Source organism: Lissotriton helveticus, chromosome 8, assembly GCF_964261635.1.
Source record: "Lissotriton helveticus chromosome 8, aLisHel1.1, whole genome shotgun sequence".
NCBI lineage: Eukaryota > Metazoa > Chordata > Amphibia > Caudata > Salamandridae > Lissotriton > Lissotriton helveticus.
In genome coordinates, this window is record NC_136069.1 from 1,690,487,923 (window position 1) to 1,690,509,505 (window position 21,583).

Sequence of the window (21,583 nt, forward strand, 5' to 3'; positions counted from 1 at the left end):
TTTATATGGGTGACTTTGTCTAAGTCTTTGACTAGGTCTATACCAAGATATCTGATTTTATCTTTGTTATGGGGGCTAATAAAGTTGTCGTTCCAGGTCATGGTTTCAGTCTTGTCTTGATTGACTTGATAGCCAGAGATACTCCCGAACCTGGTCAGTGACTCCTCAGCTGTAGTTAGTGTCCCCCTAAGGTTATCTGTAAAGATCATAAGATCATCTGCGTAAAGCGCGATTTTTTTAGACCAGTCTTGAAAAGTAAAAGGAGAGATTAAGGGGTCTGATCTAAGACGTTCCGCCATCGGTTCTATAAAGAAATTAAACAGGAGAGGCGAAAGGGGGCATCCCTGCCTAGTTCCTCTCTTTATCTGGATGTTTGGGGTCAGACTGCCATTTATTAGGATTTGGGCTCTCGGAGAAGTATATATTTTAGAGACCGCGTTTAGTATGTTTCCCCCTAAATTAAACCTTTCCAAAACTCTGTTTAGGTATACCCAGTTAACTCTGTCGAACGCTTTTGCGGCGTCGATGGTAATTATCGATAGAGGGGTTTTCTCATTGGAAGCAATATCTATGGTGGCAAACAACTCCTGCGTTAAATCCTGTAGTTGTCTTCCCGGAATGAAACCCTTCTGATCGTTGTTTATTAAGAGCCCTGCTATTTTTCACAGTCTCTTCGCCATAATCTGCGTGAAGATTTTATAGTCGCAATTAAGGATCGAGATAGGACGATATGACTCACATTTTCTTGGATTTTTGCCCTGTTTTAAAAGGATGGTAATTATGGCTTCATTCCAAGAATCGGGAAGATTAGCTTTATCTACAAATATTTTATTCAGCAGTGAAGTTATAGGTGGAATCAAGACCTCTCTTAATTTTGAGTAAAATTCATTGGGAAGGGCGTCTGGCCCAGCTGCTTTACCATTCTTAAGGTTTTTTAATACTTCCTCCACTTCCTGAGTTGAGATTTCCGCATTTAGTTCCTTTCTCAATTCAGGCGTTAAACTGGAGAGATTTAGGGGGTCTAGGAAGTGATCTATTTCTTCCAAGTTAGGATGGCAATCTTCATTGTATAGATCAGAAAAAAAGGAGAAGAATTCTTGTTTTATTACTATATCATCGGACCCATTCTCTACAATGTTTCTAGGGTCGACACAAACGACTTTATTCCTAGTTTGTTCTGTCTTCGTTTTCCAGGCAAGAAGTTTGCCACATCCTTCTCCATATTCGTAATGAGCTAGTTTGCTTGCTTCCCATTTTTCTCTCACTTTATTTTCTAAAATTTCAGCTAGATTTTCTCTTTGGTTCATTCTGATCGCCTCTAGATGTTCTTTAAGAGCGGAAGATGTAGCTGCATCTATTTGTATATCCAGATTTTTTATCTTATCTTCCAAGATTGAAATCGATTGTTTTAGGCCTTTTGATTTGTGCACCGCCAAGTTACGAATATAGCCTCTTAATACAGCTTTATACGCATCCCAAGTGATCTGTGCAGAGGTACCTTCTTTATTTTCCTCAAAGAAAGTGTTAGTTCGTGATTTTAACTGGTCAATAATCTGGGGATCTAAGAGAATTGTGCGGTCCAGAGTCCATCTAAAGATGTCATTATTCGGCTCTAGTTTCATGGTGATCTGGACTGCTGAGTGATCTGAGAGATGGGCGGGGATGTGTTCTACATTGACTGTTTTTTCAATCAGACTATGGTCCACAAGAAAAAAGTCAATTCTTGATTGTACTCCAAGTTTTTTGTTTTTAAAAGTAAAGTTGTTCTGATTGTCCCCTTTTAATTTCCATATATCAACTAACCTCAAATCTCTTTTATAAACCCCCAGCCAGTCTCTAATTTTCGGCAAAGTTGTTTGTCTTCTTATGGGGAGTCGGTCTGTTTTTGGGTCAAGGATTATATTAAAGTCACCCCCTAAAACTATTGGAGCAGGGACCAAGAGTAAATGAGAATATAGTGATTGTAGGGGGGCTGGATCATCCGAGTTAGGGCCGTAATACCCCACCACTGTTAGGGCGTTATTTCGAATCCTTACTTTAGCCAGGGCCCATCTCCCCTTTGGGTCCGCTTCAAAAGCTTCCACTTTGACATTCAGAGATTTTTTAAAAAGGATGGCAATGCCTTTAATAACACACTCCTGGTTGGTGCAGACATATGAATCGACCCAGTGAAGTTTTTTCACGATGTCTTCCCACTCTTTTTTTAATAAGTGAGTTTCCTGAAGTATTATTATCTCGCTGTCTACCGTTTTTAAGTATTCTAGTATTCTCCTTCTTCTACTCTTGATTCTTAGTCCATTGACGTTCCAGGAAATAATTTTAACTTGGGTATTATCTTTATTCATTTTATGTGGGTTTTTTTATTTTTGTTTTCATCTTTTGGGCGCTCCGAGTTCTCCTTCTGTTCATTCTGTTGCTGCTGAGGACTATTTTTTCTTTTTTTTCCCTAGTTTGCTCCCGTACCCCGTGCATATTTTTTATATTTTTTTGTTTCATTAAATCAATAGTGTACCTATAAAAACGAAGTATATTAAAAGAGTCCCCCCCCCCCTGGGGAAACCTCCCTTTCTTCTTCTTTGGGCTTACTAAAGCCCTCTTTGAGCTCCGTGCTTGACAAACGTGAAAAGAAACATGAGGCGCCAACTAGTTCCTCATCTGATCTCGCAGTTGTTCTAAGAAATTTTCGGCTTCCTTGATGTCTTTTATGTTATGCATTTTGTTTCTCCACATTATCCGTAGAGATGCAGGAAATTTCATCTGGACTGAAGCGCCCAGAGCTTTCAGCTCCGGCATCAACTGCCCCAGCTCCCACTGCCTGTCTTGGGTAGCCTTGGAGATATCTGATCTGATCCGAAAGGACCAATCGTCTTTGTTGTGAGAACCACTTTTTATTGCTTCACTTAGTAGTCTTTCCTTGATGGAGTATGTTCGAAAGTTAATCAGAATTTTTCTCGGGTTCTTCCTCTCCTTACTTCTACCAAAGGGGTCTCTGTGAACCCGCTGTATGTCCTCCTCCAGTCCTAGGTCCTTGCACCAAGGGAAATACTCCTCTAGAAGTGCGATAATGAATTTTTTGATGTCCGTACTTTCTCTGCCTTCCGGAACATTTAAGACTCTCAGATTATTACGTCTGGAGTGGTTTTCTAGCGTCTCCAGCTTATCTGCAAAGATTTTATCAGTTTCTCTTAGCTTTCTTATTTCCTTTTGGTTGGAATCCACTCTCCTGCATAGTGAGACAACCTCCGCCTCGACTGCCGTGACTCTGTCTCCAAGGGCATTTAGTTTTGTGTCTAAGAGATCACAGGCTACCTGTATCTTGCCTTGATTTCCCTCCGAGATCTCAAATCTGGACCTCATTTCAACCATCATTTTCTCTAAAAAGACTTCAGTGGAGGATTTTGTCGAGAGCTCAGAGTGAGACTGGTCTGAGGTTAAAATAGGGGTCTCTGATTGAGGCTCAATCTGAATGGAAGGAGGGTCTTGGGGGATTAGAGGTCATTGTTTATTGCAAATGTCAATTACGTCCCACGCTTCCTTCTTTCATACACCGTCCATGACGTCGATTACTGTTTACAATAAACAAAGATGTACATTTTATAGTTGCCCCTGCAGCATGGGGTTAGAATATTGAATAAGTGTGGAAGCGATCATTGTATTAGGTGATTTGATTTTATCCTTAACTTTTAACTTAGCGCGGGCAATGGCCAGTGGTTGGTGCTTTGTGGTTTTTGGCTCGAAAACTTAAATCAAACTTAAAAATTCATATCTCTGGTTCCCTGGTTTGTGGTCTAATTTTGTTCATTAAAATATTCTCTATTTTTATGAATTGGAGATAGAATTTTATTGGGCTGTATATTTGACATTTTAACTGTTTTGGTACTTTTAAATGCTTTACACATTTCTTAAGTTCAGCCTGTGTGCTCTGTGCCATAGCTACCACATGTTGAGCATAGGTTTGATTTACTGAAACCTTTACTGGACCTATCAAGAATAGTGCCATTATTACCTGTGGTGGTCCACTATCACCCCAACTAATACTCCACTTTCTAACATACAAGTATTGATTAAGGATCACATATCACATCCAATAAGACTTCCACTGCTCATAAAACTGGTTTAAGATATTGATAGCATCACATATTGATGGTCCACGTTGTACTTTACTCTCACCTTTGAAGATCCATCTTTCCAGCGGATGGTGTCCTTGCTGACATGGACATTGTTCCCTTCTGATGCTTTGGGGTCCAGCTTACCCACTTTAATGAGCTGGAATTCTTCATCTGGGGATATCTGAACATTTAGAATTAGATAGGTAGCAGGAGCATCTCCGTTGGCATCAAAGATCAATTTCTCCCCACTAGCTGTTTGAAAAGGTTGATTTTTCATATAGTGAAGAATCTGTATAAGTTAAAATAATTCCATCTGCAACATTACGCATGCACACCCAGAATATCATATTTCCATATCCACAAATATTATCTTAACTTTTATCTCATGATCAATGAACAGATAAAACACACTAGATAAATACAAAGATAGATAGATAGATAGATAGATCGATAGATCGATAGATAGATACATAGATAGATAGATAGATAGATAGATAGATAAATAGATAGATAGATAGATCGATAGATCGATAGATAGATCGATAGATCGATAGATAGATAGATAGATACATAGATAGATAGATAGATAGATAGATAGATAGATAGATAGATAGATAAATAGATAGATAGATCGATAGATCGATAGATCGATAGATAGATCGATAGATAGATAGATAGATACATTAGCAGATATATATCCACTGACAAAGAGACGCGCTGCCAGGGAGTAATCACCTGGGCATCATTACAAAGGGTGATGCTGACTAAGAGCACCATGCCTGGAGGACTAGTAGGATCTTGTGTCAGTTACCGTGCATCCCATTGTTTCATACGGCACGCATTGTGACGTTAGGCCTCATAGATAGTCTTCGGGACTGCTAACCTGTGGAAACTGATCAACAGATTTAAAGGTCCCCATCACTTTTATGGGAGTTTTCTCTAAAGATAATACAAGCGATTAGTCAGGTGCACTTTTGATAATAACATAATACCGGCTGGGCCATACCATGAATTTTTGTTTTATTTTTTTAAATAAATGAGGTGGAATCTCTCTTTATAAAAAATAGAAATACTTTACTGCAAAAAGTGTACCTTAATTTCCAGGGTTCTTGTTGCATTGGATGCTGGATGCATCTTGCTGAATTACATTTCTGACACATAGGGATTGTGGTTAATTGCACCTTGCTTCATATCTTTCTTCTGTAATTACACCTAAATGTCTATTATTATCATGCTTACACCTATTTTTCTACTTCTTAATGAGTATTGAGACATGCAGATTTACACCAGTCTAAATCCAAATACGTAGCTGCAACCAGATTTGGGGGTTGATTCCGAAAATCCACAGTTCCACCTAGTTACGTCTGGCTTGAAAGCTTGCTGTCGCAGATCTTATGTGATCAGCAGGTAAAGACATTTCATAAGTACTATTGAGAGGGGGCTAAGGCTGCTCCCCCATGTTGCTTCCCTTCAATACAACATTTGATTGGGTAGACGTGTGCTTCTGCTGAACAAGAGGGCTTGCATTGCACTTTTTGACTTGTGGAAAATCTTATGCTCAATAGAGGCAAAGACCAGATTTGTTATGAAGACAAGATAATGATCAAAGCCATGGGCCGGATCAGTTTAATGAGAAAAGTTATGACAAAGGCAATAGATCTGACATATTTATTGTGAAAAGCATTTCTTTAATCCGATAGGCGTTTAAGAATGGGCTGTTATCACACTGTGTTGCAGCCTAGAAAGAGGTATTTAGTTAAAATGAAATCTCACAGATTATCGTATGAGGCTAGTATTTTGATTTTTGTTTCCCCTTGAGACAAACCCTTGAAGTGGAAGATGTGCACTGAGAGAATCCTTGTTGGGCCCTCTTCCAAGTCTATTAGCAAACTAATAAAAAAACTGACTTGGACACATGACTAACAAAGTCTACATTTTAGTTGGTTACAGGAGGTGATTGAAAGTAAACATTCACTTGTACCTACCAAGGCAATGAAGCAAATGTGTGTTGTGACTAAACTCTCTACCCAGTTCGCATTATAATGGCATTGTGGGAAATTCACTCAACAAGACAGCCTCCATGATATTAAACAGAAAGAAAGTAAAAAGGTACATTTCCTGGTACTCTACTATGTTTTTTATGATGATAGAAACACTCTTTGGTGTATGTAAAAATGAAGGGTACCCCCTTGTGCCGGATGTATGACGTTACAACGCATGCTTTTACCACGCATGCTGTTACAACGCAAGTATTACAACGCAAACCTTTACAGCGCATAGCGCTTTGGGGTGCTGGATAGTGAATAGTTTAATTTACTATTCCAACTCCAGTCCCTGTGGACACTAGGGAAGGTGTTAAATAGTTAATTAAATCTATTCAATATCCTAGAGCGCCCCCCAGCGCAATGCGTTGTAATGGTTTTTGTTGTAAAACCTGCGTTGTAAAAGCACTGCGTTGTAAAAGTTTCATTGTAAAGGATGTTTCCCCTTGTGCCTTTAACATAGATTTATATAAAAAAACATAATACAAAAGAAAAATGGTTTATTACCTAAAGCAACCTATTTATGTAAGTAGCTTACTGGGGAGAAAAACAGACTTAGAAATGTATTTGAATGTTCAAGGAGTAATGCTTTGATGTAGCTAAACATGGGAAGGATTCATTTACAGGGTAATTTTGTCCCTGCTGACGGACCCACAGCCGGATTAGGTATGAAACCATGGCTTCAGCCATCTGAGCAGATCGAGAGATCCCTGCCTGCCTTATGGGGATCTCGCTGCTATAAAGGGAGGCACTGTGGTGTCTGGGTTACTGGTTGTCATGCAAGTAACTTAGGGCCATATGTATCAAGCCAAAGTGCATTCGCAAATGCCAAAATTCGCAGAATTTCGGTGTTTGCGAATGCAATTTGGCCAAATGGTATGTATTAAGCAAATCTGCGTGCAAAATAAGGAATCGCAAAATTTGCGATTCCTTATTTTGCGAATGCATTTAAGGAATCGCAAATTTTGCGATTCCTTAAATGCAATGTAAGAAGCATTTAAAAAATGCAAATTGGCCTTAAGGAATCACAAATTACCACCAACTTCAAGTTGGTGGTAATTTGCGAATTTTTTGCACTTTTTCAAAGTGCACTGTGAAGCACATACATGCCCTAAGGGCATGTATGTGCACCACAAATGCACCCATGCCAATTTCAGGGGTGCAACAGGGTGTCCTTTGGACACCCCTGCACCCTTGAAATTATTCTTAATTTGCGATTCTCAAATTACAAATCGCAAATTGAGAATAACTTCCCATTCATTCCTATGGGCCTCCTGGCCCATAGAAATGAATGGGAAAGTATTCCTTAATTGCGATTCACAATTTGCTAATCGCAATTAAGGAATTTTAAGAAATCGCAAAAAAAATGCGATTTTCTACATACATACCTGATGAAGCAAAGCTTCGCATCGCGACGTGCTTTTGTCATGAACCTCGTTCATGTATAATCAATTAATAATTTGTGTCTTACTAACTTTTATTTCATGTTTGAACGAGGTAAATGAAGCTTGCACATGTGTATTTCTAATACGATTAATTCGAGTCTTTAAAATGGCCGCCGCTTTGAAAAATGCTTCTGCGCATGCGTCAGTCATACTCACGTGACCTGACATATTCGCAGGTTTGGAGGGAATAGGTGCGCATGCGTAATACATAGCTTTGGTAATAACGTGGTACTGCTCGTGCAGTTGCTCTTGTGCCGGTATATATGTAGCTAACATTTAGACTGCATAGTATATTTTTATAGTGATAAGTTGAAAGTACAAAACCAATGATGTGTTTTCATATCGTTATTTCTATGTATTAATTTGTTCTCGCTTACTTTTCATGTACCGCGGGAAATGGGGGTCTGACTGAGCCGAAAGCCATCTTGGAGGTCCTTTCTGCGCAGGACCGTCCATCTGGGGAAATGGCAACCTTGGTTGGTGGAACTCAGCCAGCTGGCAGGGATGGGCAAGATGCTCCTGAGAAACTGACCTGCGAACCCAGCAGGACGGAGTCATGTGTCCCTATTCTGAAACAATGTTAAAATGTCATTGTATTTCCCTGGACTTTCTCATGAGAACCCCAATCTCGCTAGGCGGTACCCAGAGATGCAAAGTAGGCATCCAAATAGTGTGTTCTGATTGGTGTGTTACCCAAATCCTACCTTAGGACCAATCCAAATTGAGGGATTCTGACACTTTGCAACATTGGGGGGTGGTACACCGTCCCCAAACAGTATAACTACCCTGGGTTCACCTAGGGAAATTGTCCGACTTGTCTGGTTTAGCTGACCTGTCACTGACCCAACGCACTCAATAGGTGACTGAAGATACAGAGCACTGCGGAGTACTCTGTCCGAAATTGACCATAGACTAAGGTTTTACTGAACCTTAAAAGTGCTGGCGGAGCACTTTGCTGGGAGTTCGCTGACCCAATCGGGGTCTTGATCGATAGCTGCAGAGAGGGTGGAGCGCAGGCGTTGCTTCCGAACTGCGGGTGCTGGTCCTGTCCTGAGGGTCCTGTCTTGAGGGTCCTGTCCTGATTCCTAATCTGAGGGTTTCCTGTCCTGTCCTGGGTGTCCATTCTGCACCTGCTGTCCATTGAGGGGTATCCTTCCTTGAGGGTTTCCTGTCCTTAACTGACCTGTGGCCAGGGTTTGGTTTCCACACCAGTCTAGGTAAATATTGCTCTGAAATCTTTAAACCTTGCACCTTTCTATTTTCTGTCTTTTGCTTCAATAAAGACACCCCTTTGCATATGTTAATTTTTCCATGCTTTTGCCGCAACCATATGAAACGTAAAGTCATTGCATATTTTCATAACGTGTTCCCATGTTACCCTACCTGTTAGAAATCGTATTTTGCATTGCAGTTTGTCATTTTCTGATATGGTCTAGAACGTCCTTACTTAAACTGTCCAAAGAACTTTTGCCCTAAATGCATAGCATTTCCCATTGCATCTCATATTTGCATTTCAATGATTACCCTGACTCTATTTCTCTATAGTTATGTACTTTTCATTATCTTGATTATTGATTGTCTTATTCTTGTAAATCTAATGCTTAATGAGAACGAACTTTAGATAAAGATTTTAAAACTTCCAGTTGTCCGTGGTCATTTTACAAAAGATTGTGAATGTTATTTGGGTTGGTATTTTGCTGCCTTTCCTTTTACAGCTAGCTCCCTGATCCATTGTAGTCATAGGTACCCGTGTCGGTGGATGGTAAGTCGGGTACGCTGAGGAATAACAGTAGGGAATTCACACAAATTGGTAGCAGCCCGTGAAGTCACCCGATCAATGTATATGGTGAATTGAAATATATGGTCCGGAAGCGGCGAAATTATTGGTTGGGTGACCTCGCGCGCTCTATCAGTTTTTCTGGTAGCAGAGGTATGGTTAGGGACTAGTTAAAGGTTAGGTAGGACTAGTTAGGCTAGTCAAGTCGGTAGCTGCTAGTATATTGATGCTGCTATAAGAGCGGCCGTTCCGAGGGACCTGATCATTCTCTTGAGAATACGCTGCTTTTGAAATTTATGAATTGTTTGGAAATTGTTATTCTTGTTCTTATATTGTTATATGTATTAATCCATGCGTTTGTAAACCGTCTCGTTAGGTGTTGTCAGAACTCCCCGGGTAATTGAATGGCAAAGTGGTGAATAGAATCCATTTGCCTTGAGGTCGCAGGCTCAAGGAAAGTTAGGTGCAGGTTAGGTACAACCGGGAAGCACTAACTAGGGTTTTTTCTGAATACGTGTGTGAATAAATGTCAGTAACGAGGTTCATTGGCAAAATTCCAATAGTGGCGTAACCTGGTAAGGGTCACATCGGAAGAGAAGCAGGTTCATCGGAGCTTGGGTGAAAGCAGAGGGGTCCGCTGGGAAACCTTAGACTCGGATATATCCCGGAAAAGTGGATGGGTCTAGGGAAGTAACAGGTTCACTGACGCTAGAGTGAAGGGTAGGCGGAAGAGATCTACCCGCAGCACGTGAAAAGTAAATGGAAGTAGTTTACTTGCAGTAAAATAACTCTTTCTCTGTCTAGACACTTGAGCACTGTGGCGAATGTGTATTTGTTGTAAAATAACCAAGCACTAGCACTTTAGAAAGAAAGAAAGTTTCCGTTACCTTGTGAAGGGAGGGAGTCAGTCGCGAAGCGTCTCTGACGTCACTCCATGCCGCGCTGGGAATGGTAGAAGCAGCGGGCGGGTAGCGGGGCTGGAATTGTGAAGGAGGGGTGAACGCCGAAGCGTGAGAACTGTCTCGCGAAAAGGCCGCGCACCCATTGGCCGAAAATATTTGAACGTGTGCACCCCATTGGTCGCACGGAATTGCAAGACGCGTTCTGATTGGAGGTAACTTTGTAAACAAAGTTAAGCGTAGAAATCGTATGTGGCACTCGTATTGTCCAGAGACTAGACCCGATCCAAGAAACCAAGGGTTTGAAAGGGATCAGTGGAAAGCCAATAGATACGATATTATGTACGGAACTAAGAGAAAAATGTCCCTTGTAAATAAGGTAAAGAATTACTTCAAAACGGACAAACCGATTAAGAGCAGAGAGGGCGTTATTGTTCCACCACCCAATACTCCCGCCTCTTTCATGATGTTTGACCGAGGGTACAATACCTGTGTGTGGTTGGAAAATTGGGTAAAGTACACAAAAGATGACGGAATATTGGCTTTTCCGTTAGACGGTACTTTCAATGGTAGGATTTTATTTAATTTGAGAACCCGAATGAATGAATTGCATCCCAGACCGAGACTAATGCAGTATGAGGCATTAGAGGAATGGGAGATTGAGGCTTTCGAAAGAGAGAAACCCCGAATGGACAAAGGTCTGACCAAGTGGTACCCAAGGCTGAAACAAGAGACCAGGGATAAAAAGATGAAACAGTGGAGACAGAGCATGATTGTTGAGGGTCTGTTTCCCATGATGCCAGCATGTAACCCTTCTGCGGGAGAGAAAAAGACAGAACAGTGTAAGCATTGGGGGGCTCTTGGGGAGTCAGACGATGAATTGTTAGATGACATCTTTACGAGAAGTCCGCCTCCTTATAATGAGGGAGCCCGACCTTCCAGTTCAGGAGAGAATCCCCGACGTCCCTCTATTAAGGAGGAGGACAGATCCCTAAGTAGGGGAGGAGGTGGTCAGATACCGCCCTATTTTGAGAAGCCCAGACCTGCGGAGGTGAGGGATGTATATCCTAGAATGCCCGTGAGCCAGGAGGAAAAATATTCCCGTGAGAGAGTCTTTTTCCACAGACCACTTTATGAAAACGAAGAAAAACCATCAAGTTCAGGAATGCCCTTTTTACAGCCTCCATATGAGGAAGAGCGTAGGTCATTTGGCACCGGAACTTTGTTCCCAAAACCAAATTATGGTGGGGGACCGAGTGAAACGCATCCTACTGCCCCGAGTTTTACCCCTCACCTGACCCCACAGATAATACCTGACAGAACTTTAGGAAGGATACTGGAGGAAAGGGAGCAAGAGGCTCTAGCTAAACAGAGAAGAGAAATAATTCAGAGAATCTCCCAGTTAAATACCAGTCCTGAGGCTTTGACCATCCCGGTAACAATTGGACCAGTGGTTCCGTTATATGGGAATAATCAGGGAAGTCCAAACCCTCCAGTTATTACCCCGATCATGGCACCACCAAGACAGGAACCCATAATCATAGATGATCAGTCCAGTGAGTGTGAGTCTGAAGTTGCGTTCTTGGACCTGCCAAACAAACAGACCGGAAAGGGAGTGCAGAAGAGGCATAATCCTTTTAATACGAAAGAAATTAAATTAGAATCAACGTCAGGTACTAGGAGTGTCTCTCTGGTAACTCCGGAAGAAATTGAAAATTGGAGTCGTGAATTAGAAAAACAGACTCCGCAAACGAAACCTTTAGACCTCTACAAGCTGAGAATAGAAATAGAGGAATTGATGGCAGGAAATGTGGGATTAGACAGATTAAATACCTACTCAGAAGAAGAGTTGCTGTTTATGTGTAAAAGTCTTACCAGAAGTACCAGAGTGCTCCACGAAAAGTTGACAGACACTGCAGCTAGTATGGGGGTAGATATTTCAAAATCCAAGCCCTTGCAAAAACCATACCGAGCTGATTTCTCAGACAAAGATATAGAGAACCTGAATGTATCAGGGAAAAAGTTGCAGATTAAAGAGTTGTTAGCAATTCTGCAAAAATGGGGAGATGTGGAAAAATGGAAAAACAGGTGGGCACGAAAGAAAGATGAGGCTCGATCCAGACAAGCGACCCCTGAGTTCGCTTTGAGAGAAGTAGACAAGCCCGAACAGTTATGTCCCATGCGTGAAGTACCAGGTGGGAGGTATGTGCACGTTCCATGGTCCAGACAGGATATTGTGTCCTTTACTAACGATTTCCCGAAATTGCGCGAAAAGCCAGTTGACTGGTACCGGCAGGTGGAAAGGTTCGTAAAGGTGCAAAAATGCCTGTGGAAAGACCTGGATGGGTTTTTCGACATTGTGGTCCCGGTGGATCTATGGACCGAGTGTAAAATAGCCATAGCCTGGCCTAGTGAGGAGTACCCGAGGGACTCTAACACAGGAGAACCATCGATTGAAGTGATGAAAAAATATGAACAAGTAATTCAGCATTTAAAAAATAAGGTGCCCGCAAAGGAAACTGATTGGACCAGGATAGATAGAACCATGCAGGAAAGAGACGAGACAGTGCACTCCTATTATGAAAGGCTGTTGCAGGTGTTTAAAACATACAGTGGTATAGATAACATCGAAATGAAGGATATGACGCATTTTATTTACAGGTTTGTAAATGGTTTAAGGCCTGAAATTTGTCAGTGGATAAAAGATAACAAAATCTGTTGGCAGTCCAAAAAGATAGACGAGGTCCTGCGGTACGCAAAGTACTGCGAGGACGAGATGGCAGAAAAGAAAAAGGCTCTCAAAGAGAAGGTTATGTGGGCTCAAGTGAAGCTCGCAGAGCAGCAGGAAAAACAGTTGAGTAATATGGTCAAAAACACTCAGAACCAAGGTCCTGGGGGTGGGGGAGGAGGTAAGCCCCGGCCCAAAATGAGCAGGGAAGAAGCTATGAAGAAATTTCCCTGCCATCAGTGCGGAGAAATTGGACACTGGCGAAACGAGTGTCCTTATCTGCCAGATGATAACCCCAAAACACCTGATTTAACTCCACAGACGCAGAAAGAAAGACCAAGAAAGACTCAACCACAGGTAAAAACGATTCAGGTGCCCCGAGCACCAAAGCAAGTGTACAAGGGAAAATCCACGGAGGGTGATGAGGTAGAAGTCTGGGAAAGCAATGAGAACAGAAATGCAGCAACTTCGCAGTATTTGTTAAAAGATACCTTCCTTTGTGATGACCAGTACTGACGGGGCCTGAGAGGGGAGGACGAGGAGTGCGTACTTGGCGCCTCCTTGCCGGTAGACCAGTCTGGACCATACATTGAAGGAAAGGTTGACGGAAATGATGTCACTTTTCTGTTGGACACTGGCGCTACCCGTTCTACTGTGAGAACAGTGGACGTTCCAAACCTACCCCTCTCGGGAGAAGCCATCCAAGTAGTGGGTGTGTCTAATCAATTGATTAGTACTCCTGTTACCGAGCCCATGGAGATCTCAATTGGAAACTTTAAGGAAATGCATAGATTTGTCGTGTGTGACACCAGTCCGGTGAACTTACTGGGACGTGATTTGCTGTGCAAAATGAACTGTACCATCTTTTGCACACCAAAGGGTGTTGAAATTCAGACCCCAGATGAAGATGGCATTTATAAATTAATGTTAATCAGACCTGACTCAGAGATTAAACGAATGACTATGCAGGATTTGCCCAAAGAACTCCAAGAAGCAGTAAAGCCAGAAGTATGGGACTTTACTGGGAAAGATGTAGGGTTAATGAAAAACGTGGACCCCATACAGATAGCAATCAAGGACAATGCAGTATACCCCAATACTAAACCCTACAGAATGAATGCAGAAGTGAGAGCAGGTGTTACTCTGGAAATACAGAAATTACTAGAAGGAAACATCATACAGGAAGTAATGAGTAGCCCATGTAATTCACCGATTATGGGTATCAAGAAGCCTAGTGGCAAGTACAGAGTAGTGCAGAACCTAAGAAAGGTAAACAAGATAGTGGTTCCCTGCTGCCCTATTGTCCCGAACCCAGCAGTGATTCTGTATCAGATTCCCTGGGATGCTGAGGGGTTCACTGTGATAGACCTATGTCATGCATTCTTTTCCATTCCCTTGCATCCAGACAGCAAATTTCTTTTCTCATTTGCCTTCAATGGTCACGTGTATGTCTGGAACAGGGTCCCCCAAGGGTACACAGAGAGCCCCTCTATCTTTAATCAGATCTTGAAAAAATGTTTGGAAACTTTGGTCTTACCTGGAAACTCTGTCCTAGTGCAATACATTGACGACCTCTTGGTGGCGTCCAAAAGTCATAGGGATTGTGTGATTGACACCATTGCCCTACTGAATCACCTGAGTGAGAAGGGACATAAAGTGGCCCCTGACAAATTACAGTTCTGTGCAAAATCAGTGAAATATCTGGGGCACCAGATAGAGAAAGGTGTCAGGAAAGTAACATCAGAAAGGGTGAGAATAATTCAAAAGATGCAGTTACCCCGTACTCAGAAAGAGATCAGAATGTTCCTGGGAGTGATAGGATACTGCAGGCAATGGATTCTGGGATTTGCAGTCCTAGCTAGGCCCTTGATAAAAATGACCAAGAGAGGAACACCGGATATTGTACAATGGGATGATGAAAGCTTAACAGCCTTCACGAAACTACGAGATTGTCTGTGTACAGCCCCTGCGTTGGGAATGCCAGACTATACCAAGGAATTTGCCCTGTTCTGTGACACTCGTGATAATTGTGCATTGTCAGTCCTAACACAAGAACATGGCACAACCAGAAGGCCTGTGGCATATTTCTCTGCCACCCTGGATCCAGTGGCTGCTGGATTACCAGGATGTCTGAAAGCAGTAGCTGCTACCTGCGCAAGTTTAGAGCAGAGTGAGTCCATTGTCATGGGACATCCTGTAACTGTGTATGTTCCACATGGAGTGGTAATTTTACTGACCAGAACGAAAACTCAGTACCTCACCCCTAGTCGGCTGACTAAATACGAGAGGATTCTTGTGGGTGCTGCAAATGTAAACATTGTCAGGTGCAGTATTCTGAACCCCGCCACTTTGCTCCCCGATCCAATGGATATGAAAGATGGGGTGGATGATGAGCATAACTGCATTGATTTAACAGAATTTAGCACAAAACCACGCCCAGACATTAAAGAAACACCATTGCCTATACATGACAAGGAATTGTTTGTGGATGGTTCATGTCTAAGACATGAACAAGGAGGCCTGAGTGCTGCCTATGCGGTAGTCTCCTTAACAAAAATTGAAGAAGCAGGTTATCTATTTGACGTAAAGTCTGCACAAGTAGCCGAATTGATCGCTATGATAAAAGCTTGCAAAATTGGGAAAAACATACGCATAACAGTGTATACTGACAGTCAGTACTGTTATGGAGTTGTGCATGACTTTGGCCAGTTGTGGCTACAGAGGGAGTTCCTGACTTCATCAGGTACCCCTATCCGAAATGGAAAAGTTGTTCAAGACCTTTTAGAGGCAATCCAGTTACCAAAGGAACTGGCAGTGGTAAAATGTGTTGCTCATAAGAAGGGCATGGACACTGTATCACTGGGAAATGATTTTGCTGATCGAGTGGCCCAATGGTGCGCCAGAGATCGATATATCATAAATTCAAAACGAGGGGGGCCCGGAACCAGCTGCCAACTTCAAGTGTTTGAAGAAGTGCCTACATGGGATGAAGTGAAAGAGTGGCAGCAGGCGGCACCTTGGCAAGAGAGAGAGAAGTGGAAGGAAGACGGGTGTAGACCAAGACGTGTGGATGGTGTCATCTTGGGCCCAAGTGGTATGCCTGTGTTACCTAGACACTTACTTGGCACAATGGCGAGATTGATACATGAAGGATCACACATTGGTAGGGACGCCATGATTCTGGTGTTCCAACAGACTTGGTACAGTAAAAAGTTCAGGAAAGTAGCAGAGTCCCTCTGCCAGAGGTGCCTGCCATGTCAAAGGATGAACGCAGGCAAAAGAACGATGGTAGAACTGGGGAAAATTGGGAGGTCAGCGGGTCCCTTTGTCAGAATGCAGGTTGATTTCATCACCATGCCCCGTTGTGAAGGGAAGCGATATGTCCTTGTCATTGTCTGCCTATTTTCAAAATGGGTGGAAGCTTTCCCTACTCCCCAAAATGACGCGCTGACAGTAGCCAAGTGTTTACTGAAAGAACTGATACCTAGGTTCGGGGTTCCAGTCACTATTGAATCAGATAGAGGCCGACATTTTCAGAATGATGTAATCGACGAACTCTGTAAAGCCTTTGGAATCAAACAGAAGCTTCACTGTGCGTATCATCCAGAGGCTTCTGGAGTAGTGGAACAAGTAAACGGAACTATCAAAAACAGATTAGCAAAACTGTGTGATGCATCTGGCATGACCTGGGTGAAGGCCCTGCCCTTGGTCCTGATGGGACTCCGAAGTGTTCCTGACTGCAAGACAGGCCTGAGCCCCCATGAAATCCTGATGGGAAGAGTGATGAGACAAGCATGGGTACCAGGAAGCAAACTGTTGAGTATTACTGATGATTTGGTGCTTGAATACTGCAAGAGATTAGGTGACCAAGTGCGTTCTATCTCTCGCCAGATCGGAGAAGACGCCATCCTCAATCCAACGACTCCTCTCCACAAACTGGTCCCGGGGGACTGGGTCAAGATAAAGAAGCATACTCGGAAGAGCTGCCTGGAGCCAAGGTGGGGAGAGAAGCGTCAGGTGATCCTGGTAACAACCAGAGCAGTAAAGTGTGCAGGGGTTCCACATTGGATACACGCCAGCCACACCCAGAAGGTATTACCAGACGAAGAGCCTGAAGAAGAAGGGCGTCCAGCAGAGGACTCTGCAGGAGCCAGACCAGAAGTAGCTGACAACGTACAGCCCAGTACCAGTCAAGCTGCGGGATCAGCAGACGTTGGCCCAGGAATAGTTGATGACGAACTACCAAGAGTCCAGCCTGCTGAAGGGGTCCAAGAAGCTGAGCCAGAAGTAGCTGAAGACGAGCTGCCGAGCATATCAGAAGTAGCTGAAGACGAGCTGCCGAGCATATGGCCAGAAGAGTGGATACCATTAATTGATCTCACCGAAGACCCCATCAGAACAAAAGAGCGACTTTGGGAAGGTAGAGAGTGGACTAGAGAGGAAAAGCAAGGCACAGGCGAAGAACCTCAGGATCTTGAGATTCACATCAAAACTGAGGAAGGAGAAGGTCAGACAGGGACAGAACTAGTGATTGATACTCCTCCACTGACTCCTGATGCCGAGAAGGGACAGACTAGACATAGCGTAATAGTTCGAGCGGAAGAAAATCAAGAGATCGAAGTGCTTGAACAGGATCAGATAGGATTAGAAGAACGTGTTCAGGAAACAGAAACAGAGACATTTGAGAGGCAAACACAAAACTGTCCTGAACAAGGCCAGATTAGTAACCAGGCAGAAGAAATAGATGCTAGCCCTGGAAATAGTCAGATAGAAGAGGGAGAAACTGAAACAGAATTGCCACAAACTAATGAAAACAAGAGGGCAAGAGAAGAAAACGAAGTCCAAGTGCCAACTAAAAGACTTAAGAAAAGAAAGCACATTGAGCCTGGCTTCGTAAAGAAATTGAGGCTGAGGATAAAAACGGTGGCAGAAAAACGTGCAGAAGAAAGGAGAAGTGCTCGCATAGCTGAGCAACAAGAAGGTACCTCCAAAAGAAGGAGTGATCGAATAAAAAGACAAAACAAAAAGTACAAGTCTCCTGAATGGACGCTCGTTTTGGAAGAATTTGAAGATCTTGATATAACTGACGAAAGCGACGGAGAACCCGTCCCTGAGTACTCTGCCGAAGAAGAAGATGAGCCACCGTGAATTTGCACGAAGTAAGCTACTTGTGTAAAGACACAAAGAGGGGTCGAGAAACTTCTTCTGAGCCAAAATGTCTGATTCAAGCGTGAATGGTAGACCTAGTCGCAGTTGTTGCAAAACATGCTGCAAGGTATGTGTATGTAGTATAGTTATACTGATATTAGTTTGGATAGGACTAACAGTGTTCATTCCCTTTGCGGTGAGCAAAAATACTAATATTTACCCTACTGAAATTGTAAATACTGACAGTGAGGAGCTGACAACACAGAGTGTAGCAAGACATGAGAGAGCACTGAAACAAACAAAACGAGACCTAGAAGCATCAGATGAGGGAGGACTACATTATCATGGAGTTAAAAACAGGACACATTTAAATGTTTTCGCAAACTTGTTAATACACTATGTAGAGACTATGGAAATTGAAGATTGCTATGTCTGCATGAAGCTACCTACCTCTGTAGCTGAAGGCGTGACATACCATCACCTGCCCCTGACATATGGAATCTCCTGTAGCATTTTAGCAAGCTTATTTTACAAAAGAGGACCGTTACAGTACTATTACTCTAACAATGACGTGATCTTTTCTGAACTTCCTATACGTGGGAACTTGAATCCTGTACATACCAAAAGTGACGTTACTCGCTATATGGGTGAATACTTTCTGACTATAGGTAATATCGACATAGGTGACGCACACAGAGATAACTTGACTTGTTCTTTGCGTGAGCAGGAAAAGATGTTCCTGAACATGGCAGAGAAAAGGAGAATAAAAATACAAAGTAAGGCAGATGACGAAAGACAGAAAAGGCCAAGATCGGCAGAGAACATGGAAGGCACCTCAACTGGTGGGGCGGGTCCTGCTCTGTTGCTGGATTTTGAAAAGAAAGGCAAGCTATGTCTTCACCGCGAGAAGACTAGCTATTATAATAACATTTTCATTGGTTCCAGTGAATGCGAACATAATTACAAGGTAATTGGAGGTTGGGGTTTCAAAAATGGGTCAGAGCCTGTGTTTCCTGGAATTTATTATATTTGTGGGGACAAGGCTTATTTCAAATTGCCGGATCACTGGTATGGAAGCTGCTATTTTGGCATAGTCTTCCCGAAAATATACCATGTGAATGGAGTTGCTGGAAGCAGTGAAAATACTAATGGCTTAGTGCGTAGTAAAAGAGAAAGCGTAGGTGAAATAATGGGTAGTATTTTCAGTGCACTGATACCTGGAGTGGGAGTGGTTCTGAACACTCACAGAATTTGCAAATTGTCCACTATAGTGGATGTGTTGTCTACTGACACAGCAAATGGATTCCTGCTGGTCAATACCGAAATGGTTGCGATCAGATCAATGGTTTTACAGAACAGACTTGCTCTTGACACCTTATTAGCAAAAGAGGGCGGAGTCTGCCGGATGTTGAAGGCGCAACATTGTTGCACTTATATTCCGGACAAAAGTGTACAGCTCAAAAGATACGTGAAAAACATTACTAATTTGGAAAAGGAACTCAAACCACTCGAGGTTGACAGTGCCTGGAAGAGACTGGTAGATGGTCTCTCAAATGTAGGTCATTGGCTTGCTAGCTTAGGTAAAAGCTTATTGTTCAAGGTACTGATGCCAATTGGAATTATAGGTCTTATCCTATTCTTCATATTTGTCTGTTGCAAATGTCGTAAGCACACCCGAAAACATCAAGTGAATGCGAGAGGAGTGAAACGAAGTGTGGATGAGCTTGAACTAGAGGAAATAAATAATCAGATATACAAAAGGGTGAAAAATTCTCACCCTACCAAAAATGAGAAAGAAAAGCTGAATCGCTTGTTGGAAGAGATAGAGCTGTATAAGGTGTGAAAAGTTGGCATCTGGTTCCATTATTTTTGTGATGATAGTAAATATCATCAAAGAGGGGATTGATGAAGCAAAGGTTCGCATCGCGACGTGCTTTTGTCATGAACCTCGTTCATGTATAATCAATTAATAATTTGTATGTCTTACTAACCTTTATTTCATGTTTGAACGAGGTAAATGAAGCTTGCACATGTGTATTTCTAATACGATTAATTCGAGTCTTTAAAATGGCCGCCGCTTTGAAAAATGCTTCTGCGCATGCGTCAGTCACACTCACGTGACCTGACGTATTCGCAGGTTTGGAGGGAATAGGTGCGCATGCATAATACATAGCTTTGGTAATAACGTGGTACTGCTCGTGCAGTTGCTCTTGTGCCGGTATATATGTAGCTAACATTTAGACTGCATAGTATATTTTTATAGTGATAAGTTGAAAGTACAAAACCAATGATGTGTTTTCATATCGTTATTTCTATGTATTAATTTGTTCTCGCTTACTTTTCATGTACCGCGGGAAATGGGGGTCTGACTGAGCCGAAAGCCATCTTGGAGGTCCTTTATGTGCAGGACCGTCCATCTGGGGAAATGGCAACCTTGGTTGGTGGAACTCAGCCAGCTGGCAGGGATGGGCAAGATGCTCCTGAGAAACTGACCTGCGAACCCAGCAGGACGGAGTCATGTGTTCCTATTCTGAAACAATGTTAAAATGTCATTGTATTTCCCTGGACTTTCTCATGAGAACCCCAATCTCGCTAGGCGGTACCCAGAGATGCAAAGTAGGCATCCAAATAGTGTGTTCTGATTGGTGTGTTACCAAATCCTACCTTAGGACCAATCCAAATTGAGGGATTCTGACACTTTGCAACATTGGGGGGTGGTACACCGTCCCCAAACAGTATAACTACCCTGGGTTCACCTAGGGAAATTGTCCGACTTGTCTGGTTTAGCTGACCTGTCACTGACCCAACGCACTCAATAGGTGACTGAAGATACAGAGCACTGCGGAGTACTCTGTCCGAAATTGACCATAGACTAAGGTTTTACTGAACCTTAAAAGTGCTGGCGGAGCACTTTGCTGGGAGTTCGCTGACCCAATCGGGGTCTTGATCGATAGCTGCAGAGAGGGTGGAGCGCAGGCGTTGCTTCCGAACTGCGGGTGCTGGTCCTGTCCTGAGGGTCCTGTCTTGAGGGTCCTGTCCTGAGGTCCTGTCCTGATTCCTAATATGAGGGTTTCCTGTCCTGTCCTGGGTGTCCATTCTGCACCTGCTGTCCATTGAGGGGTATCCTTCCTTGAGGGTTTCCTGTCCTTAACTGACCCGTGGCCAGGGTTTGGTTTCCACACCAGTCTAGGTAAATATTGCTCTGAAATCTTTAAACCTTGCACCTTTCTATTTTCTGTCTTTTGCTTCAATAAAGACACCCCTTTGCATATGTTAATTTTTCCATGCTTTTGCCGCAACCATATGAAACGTAAAGTCATTGCATATTTTCATAACGTGTTCCCATGTTACCCTACCTGTTAGAAATCGTATTTTGCATTGCAGTTTGTCATTTTCTGATATGGTCTAGAACGTCCTTACTTAAACTGTCCAAAG

The 21,583-nt window shown here is 42.7% G+C and overlaps 1 protein-coding gene across 1 annotated transcript in view; it reads right to left on the reverse strand.

Annotated features, from left to right (window-relative positions):
* Positions 1 to 21,583, reverse strand: part of LOC144774098 (extracellular calcium-sensing receptor-like) — a 106,844-nt gene that overhangs the window by 61,244 nt on the left and 24,017 nt on the right. The window contains exon 3 of the mRNA XM_078659124.1: positions 4,171 to 4,398. Within this exon, the coding sequence (XP_078515250.1) occupies positions 4,171 to 4,398 (228 nt within the window). The remainder of the gene's footprint in view (positions 1 to 4,170; positions 4,399 to 21,583) is intronic.